This window comes from Nannospalax galili, unplaced genomic scaffold, assembly GCF_000622305.1.
Source record: "Nannospalax galili isolate Female #2095 unplaced genomic scaffold, S.galili_v1.0 scaffold155, whole genome shotgun sequence".
Classification (NCBI taxonomy): Eukaryota; Metazoa; Chordata; class Mammalia; order Rodentia; family Spalacidae; genus Nannospalax; species Nannospalax galili.
In genome coordinates, this window is record NW_008339923.1 from 1,343,575 (window position 1) to 1,364,379 (window position 20,805).

The 20,805-nt window shown below is 40.9% G+C and overlaps 1 protein-coding gene across 3 annotated transcripts in view; it reads right to left on the reverse strand.

Annotated features, from left to right (window-relative positions):
* The window catches only part of Myom1 (myomesin 1), a 163,970-nt gene that overhangs the window by 136,205 nt on the left and 6,960 nt on the right, over positions 1–20,805 (reverse strand). For 2 of the 3 annotated variants that reach the window (XM_008834616.1, XM_017798566.1), the window contains exons 1-2: positions 10,166–10,353; positions 5,340–5,680 (exon numbers count right to left, since the gene is read on the reverse strand). In XM_008834616.1, coding sequence (XP_008832838.1) covers positions 5,340–5,653 — 314 coding nt within the window. In that variant the 5' untranslated portion in view covers positions 5,654–5,680; positions 10,166–10,353. Of the gene's footprint in view, positions 1–5,339; positions 5,681–10,165; positions 10,354–20,805 lie in introns of those variants that run through there. The other variant, XM_029564280.1, reaches the window with a different exon arrangement.

A 20,805-nucleotide genomic window follows, 5' to 3' on the forward strand; every position in this document is an offset into this window, starting at 1 on the left:
AAAAGAACAGGGCTGGTAAGATGACTCAGTGTGTGCCAAGCCTCACCAAATCCAGCAAGCTGTCCTCTAACTTTCATACACATGTGCACGCACACACACACATACACACACACACACACACACACACAGACAAATTCTAAAAAAAAATTTTTAAACAAAATAATGATGGTAGAAGGGAAAAGGTGATAATATCGCCTTAGTCCATTTCTTGTTGCTTATAGCAAAACACTAAAGATTGTTTAATTCACAAAGAAGTTTATTTTACTTTTTTTTTGAGACAGGACTTGGACTGACTGTGTAGCTGAGGATGACCTTGAACTTCTGATCCCCTTGCTTCCAGCTCCCAAGTACTGGGATTACAGGTGTGCATCAGCATGCCCAGTTTTATGCAGTACTGGTGACAGAACCCAGGGTCTCCTGCATTCTAGGTAAGCAGTCTACCAACTGTATTGCACCCCCCCGCCCCGCCTAAAAACAGAGGTTTGTTCAGCTCATGGTTCTGAAGCTGAAAGTTCAGTATCAGACAGCCACATCTGACCAATGCTTTGTGTTGTGTGTTGGAAAAGTGGAAGGGTGGATGTGTTCAAGTGAAAGTGACTAAACATAAGGTGTGGCCTTGCTTTCAAGCAGCTCACTCTCAAGATATTAATCTAGTCCTTCAAGAGCACACTAATCCCTTCATGAGAATAGAACCCTCTTATTCCAAACACCTTTTAAAAGTCCAATTATCTCTTAACACCATCTCATTAGGGACAAAATTTCACCATGAGCTGGAGAAAACCTCATTCAGACTATAGCAAACATAAATTTTGATATATCAGCAGCTTTCCAAGAAAATATAATTTCCTACAATAGTCTATTGGCTCAGTACATTTTGGTAATTCAGATTCACTCAGTCCCATCTACAGATGGGCCCAAGTCACCATGTGACCATGGTCATTTCAAGGTACTTTTCATATTAAACACCAGAAAAACACTAAGAAATGGAATAAGGTATTTTATAAACCTGCCATGGAATATTTAAGAAAGACAGGCAAATGGTTCACCATCATTGCATCACCTAAGAGAGTCAAGCAGATTCACTGTATACAGAAAATCTTTCTGCATTCTCAAAGACTCCATAGCTAAAAGTACTGAGAAGCTCTGTAAAATGGTTTAAGAATTCAGCATTAGGAGCTGAAGAGATGGCTCAGAGGTTAAGAGTACAGGCTTCTCTTGCAGAGGACCAGGGCTCTGTTCCCAGTACCACATAGCAGCTAACAATGGTCAAAAGTCCAGTTCCAGGAGATCCAATGCCCTCTTCTGGCCTCTGAGGGCATTGCATGACATGAGTGCACTTACATACATGCAGGGAATACACTCACACATAAAATAAAAATAAATAAGTTTTTAAAAAGAATTCAGCACTAACCAACAGGTCTAAAAGTTTAGTCTCTGCTTCCCATGTCTTCTCTCTCTGAGCATCTGGCTCTTAGCTGGACTACAACAGCAGTCTTCTAACTTGTTTCTACTCTTGTCTTGATAGTTTATTCTCCATACATCAGCCACAGCGGTACTGTTACAACTTAGCAATTGAATTCAAATCAGTCTTCCGCCCAAAATTCTATCATGAATCTCCCTCCCTCTTTAGCTCAGAATTGAAACCTTTTTATAACAGCTCACAAGGCCCTCCATGATCAGTCCTGCCTATCCATTACCTTTCTGACATCTCCATCTACCCTGCCCATCATTCCCCCATTTCCCCACCCTGGACTGAAAGCTATTCTTTACTGTCAGGCCCTGTAGTGACTGACTGTTCCTGGTGCCTGGTGTGCTTTTCCCTAGATAACTCCATGGCTAATTCCCTCAGCTGCTTCATATCTTTGCTCAGATATCATCTTCTCAGTGGGCTGAGCACCCCATTTAAAAATTTCAGCCTGTGGTCTGGAGAAATGGCCTTGCAGTTAAAAGCACATTCTACTCTTCCTCAGGACCCACATTCAGTTCCCAGCACCCATATTGGGAGGCTCAAAATTGCCTGTAACTTTAGCTCTAGGGAATCTGACTTCCTCTTTTGGTCTCTTTGGGTACCTGCTCACATACACATGTGTACATACCCCCACAAAGACACATACACATAATTAAGAGTAAAATAAATCTTTGGGTTTTTTTTTTCTCAATGTCACCAAGAATTAAAGGTATTTAGAGTTCAGAATTCATTTTATAACATAGTCAGTAACCGGTATGTGCTACCACACTGATTCCAAGCAAGCCATTATTTCTAAGACTCACTAAGGTCAGCCAAGCCCTGAGCACATATAAACCTCCATACTTTCCACCTTACAACCAGATATCTAACTACAAAGTAGAAGCTAAAAATAGACCCAGTCTAGTACTTACAAACACTCTACAAAGGTGCATTTCCAACTCAAGGGACCTTTATCGACAACAATACTCACATTCCAAAGAGATGTTTCACTTAGCAGGAAAAATCCCTTTCATTTTGAATAGGCTTAAATATAACCAAAGAAAGTTTGATGACTCAAAGTGTTCAAAGAATATTACCTGCACCTGTTAGTCTTGGTTTGTTAAAAAAAAAAAAAAGAAAGACTGAAAGTCCTCCAGGGTTGGGTTAAGCTTCTTTATCTTTTATACTGCATGACAGGAAGTCATGCACTGCCATTTTTTTCCCCCACCTACACTGCTTCTAACTCATCATGCTTCCTGGGAGAAGCTTAAATTCAAGCTTGTTCAAACCTAGTGATCCATTGATAAATACCTATCTACAATGCACAGTAGAAACAAGATGTGGTGTGCAACACAGAAAAATGATTGCAGTTCCTTTCCTATCTAAAGCTTATTATCTAAGACTACATGGCAAGAACCCTCCCCTCCCCCAAAAAGCCAGGCCAATTATTGTGTGAGGTGATATTGCAAATTATAAATAAATATGAATGCTGCACAGAGGCTAAATAAAGCAGGTAAAATGAAAGTGATTTGAACAAAAATATTAGCAATGGAACTAAAGAAATAAGCATCTTCTAAAAATATAAATTCATGACATTCTACCAATTCTTCCATGTTGGGGAAATAAAATAAATACATAGAAGTTCACCAAAAACTTCATGATAATGAAAATATTATCCTCTGTAGACCCAGCACAGACAGTCCAGGAAAATGGATATTAAAATTTTAATCCTCCTTACTACAAGAAAGCTGCTTTCCTAAATGGGGCTCTTGAACATATCTAATGGAACATTTTTCAGGAGAACAAACTGATGCTGTCACATACACATGGTGTCAATGCCTCCCAACTTTCCTTTGGAAGGTAGTTCACTTGAAGTAACAGATTCATCTCCGTGACAATATTTCCATATTTGCAGCCAACAGGAGATCCTTATCAACATCCCATGGCAGAATATGACCTAGGGACTCAAGATTGCAAAATCATCCTGTTCTATCCCAAATGGAATTTCAGAGCATTGCCATCTCGCATTCTAGGTAAACCCCAGCAGGCTCTGGCTCTGTGACTGACCCTAGCAGAAGATCCCAGGAGGACATTGTCAGACAAAATGACAGCTGCACATCAGGTGCTGTTCAAACCCAACAGGGATTTAGGAATGTTCACACGAGTTGATCCATTACCGGGTCAGTAACTTTTTGTTTTGTTTTGTTTTGTTTTGTTTGAGACCCGGACTCCTTGTAACCTCCCCTGGTCTGGAACTTGCTGTGTAGTCCAGGCTGGACTCGATCTCACAGAGATCCACCAACATCTTTCTCTTGAGTGCTGGGATTAAAGGTGTGTGCCACCACACCTGGCTCTTCAGTAACTTATATGCCCAGAGAAAGATATTTTTTTCTGCTTACCTTGACATGTATTTTAAGGATTCCAATTTTGGAAGACTTAAAATATTATATTTAAAACAAAAAATGCCACCTATTCTGGGTACCTTGGAGATGAGGATTAGAGGCAGCAGGTGGTTATGGACCACACAGTCCAGAAATGTCTACATTTTGAAGACCAGCAATTCAATCTTCTGGAGGCTATAAATAAACTTTTAATTAAAAACCACTTGTACCTTACACATGTTTTTAGTCCCCATGAAATGTTTTATTCTCAATAGTGATAAAAATTGCCTTGCTCTGAGAAAACAAATGTCTGCCCAAGACTCAATGGGCTGAACCAGTAAGCATAGCTAAGCCAACTACAGAGTAACAACATTTCTCCCAGGCGCTGTCATTGTACAGTGTCATAGTACCCTCCTTCTTTGAGTGACTGCAGACTCACTATGAAACTTTCTTCTTTGGTATTCAAAATAATCAGCGAGTTTGCTGTTTAGAAACTTACGAGTTAAACATCCCAGGGCTGGAGAGATAGCTCAGTGATTAAAAGCACTTACTGATCTTCTCGAAGACCCAGGCTCCCAGCACCCATAACAGGCAACTCACAACTGCCTATAACTCCAGTTCCAGGGGATCCAATGCCTCCATGGACACCTGAACATACATGGTGCACATAAACTCATGAAGGCACATACACATACCCATAAATAATAAACAACCACTTTTTTAAAAAAAAAGCAATGAACCCTCTCACTCTGGCCTGGAAGACCTCAGTCAGAAAAGCAATCTTGACCTGCACTTCAGGCAAAGAACTCCAAGTGAGAGGTTTCTAGATGTAACAGTCACATGTATGTTATCTTTACTTTTCTAAGGAAATGTGATTCTAGGCTAGCTTTGCAAAGTGTGTCTACACTCTGCTCTTCCTAGCATCCTAAGGTAACATGAAGTATAGTCCCCTCACTGCACTGGGTCAAAAAAAATCTAATTTTGTCACATACAGCTTTGTTCCTATTGTTCTTAGGCTGACTGAGAACTCATGCTTCTTTACAAAACGTTGCAGCTACAGAAAATATTTGCTGCTTGAATAATGGCTCTGAATTTTGTATTCTGGTTTCCAAGTATCGAAAAGGAATCAAATGTATCTCTGCTGCAGTTCAGTTCCCTTGGACCTGTGACGTTTTAATTTTGTATTGGCTTTTCTTCTAAGCAGAAACATTATGAGAGCCATGAAACCAGCTGCGAGTGTCAAAATGTTTTCTGGCCCTTTTGGAGCTAAAGTAACCTGTGGAAAGCTTCCCTGCTTCTAAAATATCACCACAGCAGATGACTCAAGCAAGATTCGCCAGTTGGATGCTGAAGCTCTTTGTGAATCTCAGACAATAAAAGGGAAGGTGTAGACACGGCACTCAGGTCCTCCCTCCACACCTGGCACGGTAGGGTTGCCAAATTTAAGAAGACAGGAAAAAAATGACTATTCAGAGCATGTGCCTCAAGTAAGAAGGCTGCTCCTGACATACCCATGGGAGTAGCCGTAATCATAGGCCGAGGCTGCCTTCCGACTGACTTCAGACCCAACGGAGTACTGGGAGGCTCCAAGACGGTAGGCCTGAGCGGCCTGCTGCCGGTAGGAGGAGGCTGAGGCCTGACTAAAGGCCTCTGACTCCTGGCGGTGTGCTGCGGAGGAGCGGCTGCTGTAGGCCGTGGAGCCATGGGTATAGATAGCAGAATGCTTCTTCTCCTGCTGGTACTGGCTCATAGCGGTGCGTAGGTCCTTGTTGCGGTAGCTGAAGTCATAGTGCTGGTGAGACTGCTGATAAAAAGGCAAAGACATTATGCGTCCTTGCGGAGAGGAGGCGACCTGCGGGAAGAGAACAGTTCTTGAGTGAGCACATCCCAGAGAACAACTCGTCTCAACCAGTGTGAAAGAATTCCCTCTGTGATGTTTCCAGAGAAAATGGGAAAGGATTTGTAAGTTCGGCCTAACCGGTATTCAGTAAATTGGCTCCACAGTGGCCCACATGCACAGCCTCGTGTTGTGTTTTATGTCTAGGCCAGCTTGGCAGAGTTTCCTCTTTGACTATTGCGCTTTATCCTCAAACAGCTATAATGCCTGTTTCTAATTCTCTGGCCTCTCATTCTGATGCCGGCTTCATTTAGGAGAATGATGCAAAGTAATGTGGTGTTCAATTTAAGAAATAACAAGTGAGCACCTACTGTGAGTCTAGAATGATTCCAGCACAAATATAGAGGTCAACAAACCAAACAATCCTCATGCAATAACCCAGCATAGAACTATATATTCTGTAGGAGACAGACAATAGTGAAAATGAATAGTTTTGAAGGATATTAGCATGCACTAAATGCAACCAAGAGAAGTGAAAGAGAGAAGGTGCCATGTTGAGCAGCCTCATCAAGGACAGCTTCACTGGAGAGGGACACCTGAATATGAGACTGCCTGGGGGAACAGTGCTCCAGATGGAATATCCATGCATGGGTGCTGGGAAAGAGCAAGCCGAACATGCTCCAGACAGAGCCAGGGGCCAGTGGGGCTACAGGGTTAGAGGAGCAGGAGGAGGTATAGATGATGTCAGAGAGGTGAGGGGCATGTGGGAGAGAAAGGGCAGAGAGTGTAGGGTCCTACAAGAGACACTAAAGACTTGTCTTTTATTCTGAGAGTGCTGAGAAGCCACTAGAAGGCTGTGAGCTGATCATCACTTGCTGGTGTCTGAAGAATAGACTGTTGAAAGAAAGGAGAAAGCCAAGAGATCAATTAGAAGGCTATGGTTGACTGAATTATGTCCTTCTCCCCAAACTCATATGCTTAAGTACCTCTAGGCCCTTAGAATAGAATTGCATTTGGAGACAGGATTCTTAAAGAGGAAATTAAGCTAAAATGAATACATTAACTTATAGAACTGGTCTCCCTGGAAGAAAAAGAAACTAAGACAGTATCCGGATATATAACAGAGGGAAGACCATGTGGAGACACAGGCAGAAGTGGGCCATCTACAAGCCAGCAGAATCCTTAGAAAAAATAACTCACAGAACACTTGATCTTGGATATCCAGCCTCCAGAACTGTAAGGAATGCATTACTGTTGGTTAAGCCACCTAGTCCTTGACACTGAGTTGTCAGCAGACAAACACAAAGGCCACTTCCATAGTCCAAGCCAGTGGTAGCAATGGAAGTGAATGAAATGGTCAGACTCTGTAGAACATTTGAAGGTAGAACCAAGAGCATTTGATGAAAGTTCTGAATTAAAACATGAAGGAAAAAGAAATGATGCCAAGGTTTTTACCTTAGTAACTGGAAGACTAAGGTTGTTCTTATCTGAGATGGGGAAGAGAAGGTATCAGCTTGTGGTAGAATAAACAAGAAACGGGTCTGAGATGTTCTGCATTTGAGGTATCTGCTAGACCCTCAAGCTGAGCTGTTAAGTGAGAAGCTGGATGTATAACTAAGTAAGTTAGACTACAGGGAAGTAGTGTAGGATGGAGTTCTACATTTTGGAGTCAACAGTATACAGATGATACTGAAAACTGAGATGATTCTGGGCACAGTGGTACATGCCATTAATCCCAGCACTCTGGAGGCAGAGGCAGGCAGATCTCTGTGAGTTTGAGGTCATTCTGGTCTACATAGCAAGTTCCTGGCCAGCCACAGTTACATAGTGAGACCCTGTCTCAACAACAAGAAAGAACAAAAGGGAGGGAGGGATGGAGAGAGGGAGGGAGTAAGGAAACTGAGAAGACAGGTAAGAATACCTGCAAATGGAAAAGCCCTAGAACTGAATCTTGGAGGCTGATAATTTTATAGACAAGTTCTCTTAAATCTCCCATTTCAAAAAGGTATCTTTTTCAAAGCAGAAGTATTTACCCGATTAGGGATGTGGAGGTTTCCAGTCTTCCTACATCAAGAACAATTCCAACCTCAATGTGGCAGTAGGCAGTGCAAACTTCAACCAGGAGTTCTCCCAAGCATCAAAGGTACGTTTGCTTAGCACAGGGAGGGGAGACTTCACAGTGAATTTACTTTAAAAAGAAGATTCATTCATTTATTTTTATGTGTATGAGTGTTTGCCTGAATGTATGCATGTGAACCATGTGCACCCTGATACTGGTGAAGGTCAAATGAGCATCAGATCCCCTAGAACTGGAGTTACACAGAGTTTTGAGCCACCATGTGGAAGCTGGAAACCAACCAGGGTCCTCTCAAGAGCAGCAATTACTCTTAGCTGCAAGCCATCTTTCCAGCCCCTATTTACTTTTTACATTTATTTATTTACTTGGGGGTAGGAGCATGGTACATGCATGCTACAGCGTACATGTGGAGATCAGAGGACAACTTGCTAGCATTAGCTGCTTCTTTCCACCATGTGAGTTCCAAGGATCAAACTCAGGTCATCAGGCTTAGTGGCAAGTGCCTTTATTGGCTGAATCATCTTGCCAGTCCCCACATTTACTTTTGTGAATAATCTGTTCACTGAAAGGAAGACTATAAGGCTCATGGACAACCTGGGGAAAGTGATCATTTTACAGAAGCCCTCAGTTTTAAGAAAAAATGCTCTTATGCATATTGTGAAATATTTTAAAAATATATAAGAAAGCTGGGCATAATGTCACATACAGATGATACTGAAAACGGAGAAGCACTCCATTAGCAGAGGCCTGTGGATCTCTGTGAATCAAGGCCAGTCTGGTCTACATAGCGAGTCCTAGGCTAGTTGGGGCTACAGGGAGACCTTGTCTCAAAAAGACCAAAAAGGAAAGAAAGAAAGAAAGAAAGAAAGAAAGAAAGAAAGAAGAAAGAAAGGAGGGAGGGAGGGAAGGAAGGAAGGAAGGAAGAAGAAAGACTGTTTTGAAGTAAAGTGTTTTTCAAACCCTGTTTTTCTCAAAAATCCTGAGTGAATTCTTTTACTTTTTTTTGAATTTAAAACTAATTTTTATTTAAGTCATTTAAAAAGTCAGTATGTATTCCCTAGAGAAAAAAATCCGCCCCCAAAAATCCAGCAAACCACTCCAGAAATATTTATCTTAGGTCCCATGGAAGATATCAGTCTGCATGGCATTTCCTAAGGGAAAAAATAGCTACTAGCAAGCAACTCTGCTTCAACCCTTAAATAGATTGCTTTTTTCTGTTATTAAAGATGCAGAATCATGCATGATGAATAATTATTAGATGGCTTTTATGGTACAAAAGGATTAGAATACATTAATCTAGGATCATGGTAGCAGTTGTGAAGTATTAAATAAGTCTCTGTAATGACCCATTGTCATAGGCAAATACCCTTTGAATGATTTACAAATAAGTAATAAAAGACCTTTCACTGTATATTATAAACTAATATCACTAGCCAGGATGACTCAAAATGTATCATTTCCACAAAATAAACTATTTAAATATCTTGCCTCAATTCTATTTTATTCTTTACTATTGTCCCCAAGTATATTTGTTATTATTATTATTATTATTGAATATTCAATACATAGGGGTCATTTATTACAAGTAAGCAGGGATTGACTTTAATTCAGCAGAGCTGGTTGACCTCTGGAAGGAAGGTATAATTACCTCCTCTTCTTAAGTAAGCAGGCGTGGCCAACACACAACAGCTAGTTTATTAGAAGGAAAGATGGTTTGGTTGAATTCTGTGCCTTTGATGGTAAACTATCTTCTTGAAAATAATCTGGCAATCTAGAAAGAAATACAAGTTCCACAGTTGTAACTTGATGTGATACTTTTGTACTGGCAGAGGCCAAAAGTTAATGAAAATTATTCACAGAAGGTGTTAACTTCAGGGTGGCCATGGTGGGGATCTGCTCCCTCTGAACCCAGCCATTTTCAAGTGAGGACTACAGTGATGTGCACTAGTGCCTTCGTCTCCACTGCACTGTCAGAGCAAAATCACTGAATCATAAACTCGAGTTCAGAGTGAATTTGCATCTTCCTGGCCTAATTTGTACTCTGGGAGAGCTGTAGGCACACAGATGAAGGAAAACACAGAGCTTCCTTTCCCTTATCCATTCTAGATTCCAACCAAACTACTGAACTACAACTTGGAAAGAGTACTTCCAGTTGAATCTGAGACAAGTGTGGTCTCATGGTCCAGGAACAGCAGGCTAACTTCAAAAGATAAGAGCGATCTGGCAAAAAGAGCCATGCCAGCCCCGCGGGGACACCCTGCACTCAGCTTTCCCCTGCCGGAGCTTCACTTTACATTTTCCTACTATTCACACATCTCCCAGAAACTGCTGAGCTCAGAAGGCAGAAAGCAAGCGAGCGCACATGGGTGTGCTGCTGAGCACATAAACCACCGGTGCATTTTCCTTCTCAATGCCGCACTTACCAGTTTCCAAGGCAGGGATGGCGGTGGGACGCTCCCAATGCTGCTGAGGCGCTGGAGGAGAGAATGAAAGCCCCACCTACGGTAAATCTAAGAACAAGTGAAGAGGCTGAGCTGAAGGCAGGACGTTGGGCCCAGTTCAAAAATAATGCATGTGGTCAGGCAGCAGAATGTCAGGGCCCCACAGCCAGCCTTTTATGGCCAAGAAGGAGGATAAATATAGCAGCACATGGGGAGGGTAGTCCCAAGCCCCAAGGAGAAGAGCACCGGCAGGTAGCTGCACCACCAATGTGACTATGTAGATGGTACTCAATGATTCTGGCCTGATTAAACCAGAGGATTTTTACTGGGCTATAGGTGCTATGTCTAGTATAACTTTATCACTTTAAAAGGGTAATGGAATGAGTGGGTTGTGCTTAGAGCTAAAAATAGATGTAGTAATCTGATTCTCAAAATGGACTTCATGGAATTTTAATGCCAAGATGTGGTTCTGCATGTGCTGTTAGTAACACATGCACAAAACATTTAAAAGACACAAAGTAAAAGGAAGAACGCAAGGCTAACTAAAAACAGAGGCTGTGTGTGTGGTGGTTTTCACTTCACACTGAACGCCACCCTTCTCTTGTTTCAGGAAAATTTCCCAAAGTAAGCCACAGCTCCAGGTCTGAATATTTAATTCCTTGCTGACAGCAAAAACCTTAGGAGAGGAAACTTCATGTCTTATCCTTCCTAAACTCAAGAGTAGGGTCAGCCTAACCAGCTGATTGTGTTTTCCTGATGGTGTGACTAGGGATAACCTGATGGTTAGAGCATGCTGTGTGAGTTCAAATCAGACCCAGATTCCAGCCCATTGGAGGCATTTCATAGCCATGTAATATAAGGCAACTCCTTCCTCCCTCAGATTCAGTCTTTTCTCTCTAAAATGCAGACAACAGTGTCTAAATTATAGGATTGCAATGGAGATTAAATGCAATGATGCAAATAAATCACAATGCTCAGTAACTGCTGCATAATAAAATCTCACTAAATGTCAATATTGTGACTGACAGTAACAACATAAAAGTTCATTGTTCAGATTGTTATATGTATTGAGCAAGTTGATATTTGGATATACTGGCCTGTGTTCTGAAAAGTGATTACATCAACTGAGTATAGATTACCTACATATAGAAAAATATTGAATAAATATTATAGCATATTTATAATTAAAATTTATTTTTAATTTCACTAAGAATTATTTGATACGTAAAATTATGCATATTAATATGGTACCATGAGATATATATGACACTGAGTAATGTTTAAATCAGGTTAATCCTAGCTATCTCAAACATTTTATTCCTTTCTTCTAGTTTTTGGAGTGTGTAGTGCCTCATCAATACCTATTTTCATCCCACTGTGCATTAGCACATCAGAGTGTCTTGCTTCCTACTGTAACTTAGCATCCACAGCCCTCCACTCATCCCTTATATTAACGGTGTACATGTGCACTGTTGAGCTGTCTGAAATCCACAGGAGAGGTAAAAAAAAAGCTCTATGCACCCCCAGCATCCATTCATTCTCTTAAATCAAACAGAGAATACACTGGCTCTTCTCAAGTTTATCCACCAGCCACTGGGATGGTTTTTGGTGAGCCATTTCTTTAGAAAATAGTGTAGGTTTCTTCTAATCTTTTGAAAGTAGGAAAGAGAAAAAATAATCCCAAATAAGAGATATAAATTATCATAGTACTAGCTAATAGTTAATGAATGCCACATGTTATGTATTAACACTAACTACTTTGCAATATACTATATGATAAACATATGTAAAAACACTTCATAAAAGAAACTGATATTTAGAGATATAACTCTTTTCAAAGACACACAATTGGAACATGACAGAGGACTCAAAATGCCATCTGTTCTATACAGAGCCCAGCCTCCTATGTCACCTTTCAGCCATTTAACTGTGTGTACAGAACATCATGTCCAATAATGTTCATTAGAGGGAAGAGCTTCAGGAGAACTTCATCCATGATTTTTATGTAACAGAAAACAATTGGTTAGTTTAAAATATGTTGGCTGGAGAGATGGCTCAGTGGTTAAGAACACTGGTTGCTCTTGCAAAGGACCTGGGGTCAGTTCCAAGCACCCACATGGTAGTTAATAATCTGTTCCAGAGGATCTGATGCCTCTTCTGTCCTCCATGGGCATTGCATGTACATGGTACACTTGCATACGTGCAGGTAAAACACATACATAAAATTTTTAAGAAAATAAAATACTTCTAAAAGAATTATAGCTTTCAGACTTGCCTTGGATAGTTTCTATAGACTTTCCTTTAGTAGGTGCAGTTTATTGTGATCACACTAGCTGCAAATAAAACTGTAACTTTATGATTCAGGTCCTCTCTATTTAAAAAAGTAATAATAATTCTTTTTTTAAAATAAGAAAATACTGGTTTTAAGGTATATGTGCATTTTCTTTTTAAACTAACTGCAAGGATATTAACGTTTTATGAGTATGAAATAACAAGTAACTAAAAGACAAAACAGATACACAAATTATATTTAGTCACCTAACACTGTGCCAGCTCATTTTCGTCTTGTAGTAGGCAAAGTAATCAGCAAACCATTACTTTATGTGAGGGAATAAACAAGAAAACTGCCCTTGAGGAATAAAATGTGAGGAAAACAAAAACTAAATTCTACCTAAAATTAAGAAAAAAATTCCCTGTTTTGGTTTTAATTAACAAGAGAAAAAAGGATGGCTTGCATTTACACAACCTTGTTAGTTCATAAAGCATTTGTCCAAAGCTACCCATAAGTCAGGCATTGTCCTGCACCCCAGGAAACAGAGGCATTGGAGCCATGCAGGTGAGTAGACAGTTTCCTTAGGAATAATTGTACTTCAGTGGGGTAGGTGACACAGAAAAATAATACAGTACAGAACAAAAATATGATTCCCGTTACAGCAAAACTAAAAAGAATCCCTCTCCTTTAAAAGATGGGAATCAAAGGGGGATACAGCATTCTTCCAGATATGAGGATTCAAACTGACTGCTGCACACCCTGTGGTTACGGACTTACAAATTCTAAGCAATATTTCTCCAACTCAGATCCTAAGAAAAATATTAATTATTCAGAGTGCTCAAAGCTACAGTTGTAAGAATAACTTATAATTATAAGATAACTAATTATATCCTGCATATATATATAAATATATATGTATATGTATATGTATTAGGGGCACACACACATTTGGAGGCAGATATTTGACATCTAGTCTTGTTGCTTGTTGAATGGCTTTAAAAATCATTTCACCTCTCTAAAGCTCCACAAAATACTGGAACTACATGATCTCTAAGGTTATTTCTAGCTCTGTTTTCAGTGCTATTGATCTAGAAAGGGACTGTTCTTCTCTTCTCTCACTCATAAATGGATTAGCAACAACCTTACATGAAGGATAAGGGAATGAAATACACCCTTTTTGGTTGATGAAGTGCCCCTTCCTTGGTGTTGCTTTATATTTTCAATCCTTACTCTATTGAAAATAATCCAAAAATGCATTTCAGGATATTATCATTTAAGGTTGTGGGTCACAAAGGAGAGAGGGAGTGAGGGAAGGAAGGAGGGTGGGAAAAGGTGAGGGGACATGGCCTCAAACTCTTATCAGAAGCCAAACCTCCTGTTAGTAAATGAAGCAAGTCTAAATGAGATGAACTAGATGTAGGTCTAGAATTAGAGTGATGTTAACATGGCCCACATCTGAGCAATGGCAAAATGAAGCCAGCATTCTATCTTCCATCAGGCCTGCAAGTTGTGAAGGGAACAAGTGAAGTCCTCCCCAACCAGGCAAAAGGTAAGGATTTCTGGGTTATTGGTCCTGGAAAACAGCAAGCCTGTGATGGTGCAGCACTGGCAGGTGAATGGTGAGACAAGGTCCCACCTCTACTCACCTCCTGTCTACAGCTGTGCCCTCTAGAGTAGACTCTACGCCACCAGGAAGCACAAGCAGAATTCCACAGAGGCCTTGGTTTTCCATGGGATGCTGCACGTGGGCCTACGGACAAGAAATTCTTTCTATTCTTTTCTAGTTGCCTCCATTTCCTTCTGTCCCCTTTTTCCTCAACCACAAGAACCTCTACTTTGCCTAACCCCCTGTATTAGTCATGTTCCTCATTGCTGTGACATAATACCTGACAAAAGCAACTTAAGAAAGGAAGGGTTTATTCTGGCTCACAGCTTGAGAGTAGTCTACCATGGCAGGAAAGTCATGGTGGCAGGAGCTTGAGGCCACTAGGCACATTGCATCCACAGCCAGGAAGGAGAGAGAGATGAATGCTGGTGCTCAGTTCCTTCCTCCTTTTTATTCAGTCCAGGACCGCAGCCCAAGGAACAGTGCCACCCACACTCAGGACAAGTCTTTATTCTGCAGCTAAATCTTTCTGAAAACACACTTATAGGCACACCCAGAAGTATGCTTTCCATGCTGATTCTAATTCCTGTCAAGTTGACAACCAGGATTAACTATTACACATTCTTTCCCTGTTTTCAGGAGGAGGAAACTGTTGGCTACTAGGACATGTCTGGCCTAGGGTTGATGGCTAAGTGGGCAGAGGCTAACACAATACTTCCCTATGAGCAGAAAGAGAGTGGGGAGCAGCACTAATGGACTCCCTCAGCAATGCAGAGGCTGAAGTAGTGACGTTGGCCTCCCCCAGAGTCCTAGACCCAAAACCAAGGTTTGACAACCCTCTTCCTAGACTGCGACTTCTGGAGATGAAGGAGGGCAGAGTTTAATATGAATGGACAGCATCCTAAGAGACAGGCAAGTCCCAAGTCCCAGCTGAGCTTTAACCACCTTTAATATAGCCTAAGACACCCTAATGTTACCCCAAGATAGTGAGAAGTTGACTATACTGTTTTAACGTTGATCCATGCCCTGCTCTCACCATGCCCTTCTGCCCACTACTCTGGTGAATGAAGGGTTCCCTGGATGCTGAAGGGTTCTCTTGTGGCTGAGGATAAAGAACAGTTGACCAGGCAGCTAAGCATGCTCAATTATTTTTAACCTTGCAAGGGATCTTTCTTTGACTTGGGCTGAAATATTGCCCTCTCATTATTGACTAATGCTTATCAGTAATAATGCATTAGAATTTCCAGACATAGAAAATTTCAAAATGTTGCCTTTTGGACAGAAAGGTGGCTTTTTTAACATCAGTTTTCTACAAAGGCATCAGTGACTAGAACCAAAATTCCAGTTTATGAATTTGTTCAAGCCTACTAGGCACATTTTACAGAATTTGCTAAAATCCTATTGAAAGTTGTAATCCATTTATTCATCAGCACTTAGGCAGTGTCAGAAAGTCTGGGAACTATGAGGGGCCAGCAAACCAGGTTCTAATACCAAGGATAGAGCCCAGGCTGCAGCTCTGAACCAAGCAAATGTCAACAGGCAGTGCTCACTTGGTCTTCTCACCCTTAAAACTTTGGTGCTGCCCCTCTTTGCTTGTTCTTTCCTAGCTACCGTCCTTAGCACAACACAGGGGGATCTTGGCCATCTGACCCTGCATAGTTCTCCTGACCCACCCCTCTCTGCCTCCATGCTTTGCCTCTTGGGTTCCAACCACAGGTAACTCCTTGCATGTCCCCAAGCTCCAGGCCTTGAAAGCCTCAGTTCTGCCACATGTGCCACTTCTTTGTCTGTCCAGCGCCTACACACTTCTTTCCTGGCTTTGCTCCCACTCCTTGAAGACAACATATCATCCCCTTCAAGAAGATGTCTATTAGGCTGGGAATTTTATATGATATTACACAATGTGTTTACCTGTCTCCTGCACTGTGAGTTACCTGCAGACAGAAACTGATCTTTTGTGTAGGAACTAGCAGTACCTAGCATAGTTCCTGACACTTAACAGATATTTGGCAGTTTCTGAATGAAGAACGCCAGAAATGCATGGATAAGATTACACCTCAGGAATTAGGGACCATTACAGATGGAGCAAACAAGAACTAACTATGAGGCAGCCAGACTAGAGATCAAGGGATCAACAAGGGGCCGACCTGCTTTCAGTACCTCCTAGCTTGTGTGTGTGGCTCCAGAGCTAGTGATGGATTCTGGGAGCTGGCCGAACCACTATACCCAGAATCTGCCTAGGAGTGTCAGGTTCATAGACACAGAAGGCAGAATGGCAGATGCCAAGGCTGGGTGGTGAGTGTTTAATGGTATGAAGTTTCTGTTTCAGATGATGAAAGGTTCTGGGGATGAGCAGGAGTGATAGTTGCAGAATGGTCAATGCACTTAATGTCACATGACTGTGAACTATGAAATGGTTAAAATAGTAAATTGTAGTGACATATATATATATATCACTACAATAAAGGGGGGCTCTTGCTGACTCATAATTGCTGTGCATAGTCAGCTCACTGTCATCAGCTCTGGATGCTAACAGCCTCATCCTCCCAACAGAGATAGGAGACCTGCCGCTGGTGGACCACAGAAGATCAAGAAAGAGCTGTGCTCCTCCCCACAGGAAGCAACAGTTCTAGCAGGAACAGCTGCCTGCTGCATGAGGCAGTAATAGACACTATCACATTGGCTTTCATCAACCTGCATGTGCTACCTGGCCATAGTCCTCCATTAAGTAACTATTACTGAGTTCAGTGTATTACTCTGATAATTTATCACCTAATCTCTAAATGCTGAACAAATGGATACTCCCAGGACCAGCAGTTAGACAAGGTTCTTTTCAATCTAGCTCTTTTATCACCTCTGTGTGTGTTCTTCGGAGAGGACTTCAGCTTCTCTGGCTTTTGTGCTTCCATAGTTCATTAACGGGGTGGAGCTAGAAGAGCAGTTTCCTTCTTGGCTACATTACAGTCACCCCAGGACCTTTTAATCCGCACTCGGGATCAGGCCATACTCTAGGACAACTAACTCAGAATCTGTGGCATGAGACATGAGCAGTTTTTAAAGGTTCCAAAATGATTCCAACATGCAACTCAAGAGGAAAAATAGTCTCTTAGGTCTCTTTTGGTTCTAAAATCATTAAAGCCTCTGTATTAAAGAGAAAATGATAAATATTTATACAAATAAAAATTTTCCTTTTCAATTACTTCCTTAGGAAGTGTTTTCCAAGATGGTTCTATGAATTCAAGAGTATGTTTTATGAGATTGCTATTTGGAATAATTAGGCTAATCCATAATGTCAGCAACCAAATGTACCATACTTTTACTAACTACCCCACTAATATAATGTTGGCCAGTGTGGTCACACATACTTGTAACACCAGTAATCACTGAAGTTGCAGCAGGAGACTCACGAGTTAGAGGTCAGCTTGCAGTACACAGTAAGACTCCGCCTCACAAATAAAAACAAAAGAAAAAAATCAGAATGTTAAACTGTTGTGTCAAATTCAATACATAAAAAAGATTCATCTATTTTTAAATAAAATATAAAATGCTTTGTGAGGCTGGACATCCTTAAACATTAACTATTTGGGGCCAGAGTGGTGGTGCGTGCCTTTCATCCCAGCACTCAGGAGGCAGGTAGATCTCTATGAGATTGAGATCAACCTGGTCTACATAATAAGTTTTAGTCCACCTAGGGTTATCTAGTGAGGCCCTGTCTTTAAAAGAGAAGTTAACTATTCGAATTTCCTCTAGGGTAAGATTTTTTAATACTTTCTTATTTTATTATATTTTTAAATATTTTATTTATTATTTTTATGTGTATGAGTGTATTGCCTCCATATGTGTAAGTACACCTGTGTGGTGCAATGCCTGTGGAGGTCAGACACGGGCATCAGATCCCCTGGAACTAGTGTTACAGATGGTTGTTAGCTGTCATGTAAATGCTGGGAATGGAACCTGGGTCCTCTGCAAGAGTATCCAGTGCTCTTAACCGGTGGGCCATCTCTCCAGCCCTGGGGTGACAGTCATAGAATATATATAACATAAATTAATCTATAAATAGCTTTTTACATCATTAATTTGTTAAACATCTGTTATAAAATATACATCATTGTTGAAAACTATGTGTGCTGCATACTATGCCAGTTCTTTACGAATTATTATTTTTGTTTTTGACAATATCTCTACAAGACAGTTACTATTCCCAAGTATGAATGAGAAAACTAAAGTTCAGAGAGGTTTGGCAAGTTAGTCTCTCTAGCTCTCTTAAGTTACACAAAGCCACAAAGCTAGTTAATAACAGACCTAGGCTTTGAACCCAGTTCCAGCTGGCTCTCAAGTTCTGCTCTCTGCTCATAGACAGGCAAGCACTCTGATGCCATCCTACTCACATCCCTTCCTGAGGAAAGCCGCCCTCTTTGCAGTACTTTCTGGTGTTTAGAAACATGTGATTCTTGCTCTCCAACACAAATGATGGTTGATTCCAGATCCCAAAGCAACTGATATACATCCTGACAGCAAGCTATAGTGTGTAGCCTTGGAAAGAGGTGAACCAAGCTAATCACATGCCTCTCTTGAGAATTTGAATTTGGAAATAGTGTCACAACACATAGTAGAAGGAGCAAAACTTAAAAAAAAAAAAATGCTGAGATGCCCTGGGGATATTTGAAATCAGATAAGCCATGGTAAACTGAAGTTATGAGGGACCACAAACTAAGGTTAACAGAGAAAGACATTCAGTAGAATGAGCAAAACAGCAGGGTTATAATCAGAGAACAACCATCTGGCCGAAGAGACAAGAAACCAAGGGGCCAGTCCCTCAAGTACCTGAGTGTGTGTGCAGCCCTAAAGCAGATTACTGTCTCTTGAACTCTCTGAATTTTGCCTCTATTCCTTGCTGTCAAACAAGCGAAAATGCAGTAGTGTTAAACTTTTTTTTTGGTCTTTTTTGAGACAGGGTCTCCCTGTAGTCCCAGCTGTCCTGGAACTCACTATGTAGACCAGGCTGGCCTTGAACTCTCAGAGATCTGCCTGCCTCTGCCTCCAAGTGCTGGGATTAAAGGCATGCGCCGCCATGGCCAGCATGTGTTAAACTTTTTATATCCTGGATCTTAAGTTTTTATTTGTCCTATTTATCATAAAACATTTCCATTTCAGTTTTTTCCTTGTTTTTTTTCCACATTATATGCTTTCATAAAAGCAGATGCATCAATTGTAAAATTAGTCACACTTCCACCAGGCAAAAACTCATATTCATGCACTCTACTGACAGAAAGGAATGTGGGGGGCTGCCTAGGTGTGGCGGGGAGGGGAGAAGTTAGAGAATTAGGAAGATGGATTGCCAAGGAGCATGAAGGAACTTGGTGGGCTAATGTAGATATTCAGTATCTTGATTGTGGTGATGGCTTCACAAGTGTACACCTGTGTTGAAACTTGTCACACTGTAAAGGGTTTTTCTGGGGAGGTGGAGGTAGTCTCCCTGGCTGGTCTGGAACTTGATATGTATATAGACCAGGCTGGCCTCGAGCTCAGAGAGATCTGCCTGCCTCTGCCTCCTGAGTCCTGGGATTAAAGGTGTGTGATACTACACCTGGCCCCTACACTGTAGTTTAAATATGTGTTGTTAATCACATGCCAATGATATCTTAGTTTAAAGCCATTTAAACAATTTATATTCTTCCCATCAAAGATACTTACATGATCCTATTTGATTCAGTTTATGCTTATGCTTAGCTATAGCACACCTGTAACTGATTGTCATATATGTTAAGGAATAGATTATTCTCAGGGGGCTAGTATGGGAGATTGAGCCTAGGGCTTCATACATGCTAGGAAACCATTCTGCAACTGAGCTATGTCCCATCCTGGTATTTATATTTTATTTTTGAGACATAGTCTCATTAATTTTCCCAGGTTGGCTTTGAACTTAATCTACAGCCCAGGGAGGATTTGAGGTTGCAATCCTCTGTCCTCAGCCTCCTGAGCATCTGGGATTACAGGCTTGTACCACCGCATAGCTCCTATTTCCAGTATTTTGTTTTCCAGCTATATTTCATTAAAATATGTCTTTCATTGTTGTTTATAACAATTGGAAAAACATGTATTGAGCTGTGTAGTTTCAAATCTATTACCATTAATATTTTTTTCATCTTTTGGCCAATTTTCTGTTTTTAAATTTAGTACCACCTGGTTTGGAGGAATTTTGGTCATTTATAATGCTTTAAAGTGCTAACACAAGAACCCTAATGAGGAATTTTATATGAAAAAAAGTGTAAAATAGAATTACTACAAAATTAATGCAATGATGCTAAGTATTTGACTTTTTATTCTCCTTGGCCTTGGACCATAATTTTATTGCCTATTTATGAAAACAATATCTAGCCTGTCTACTGATGAGCTGGCTACCTCTGCAACGAAGGAAATGTCATTTTGGACTTAGGAGGCCACACAGAGTTTTGATAACATTCAACTTGGTTGAGTTTCCACACAGGACTACTTCACCATTTAACCACTTCCCAAAATGCCCTATTTCCTATCCACTGCCTTTGCCCCCAAATTTTTAAAAAATATTTATTATTTATTATTTTTATTTTATGTGTATGAGTGTATTGCCTGCATGTGAGTGCACCCGTGTCGTGCAATGCTGCAGAGGTCAGAAGACGGTGTCAGATTCCGCTGGACTGGAGTTAAGGCTGGTTCATAGCTGCCATGTGGGTGCTGGGAATCAAACCCAGGTCCTCTGCAAGA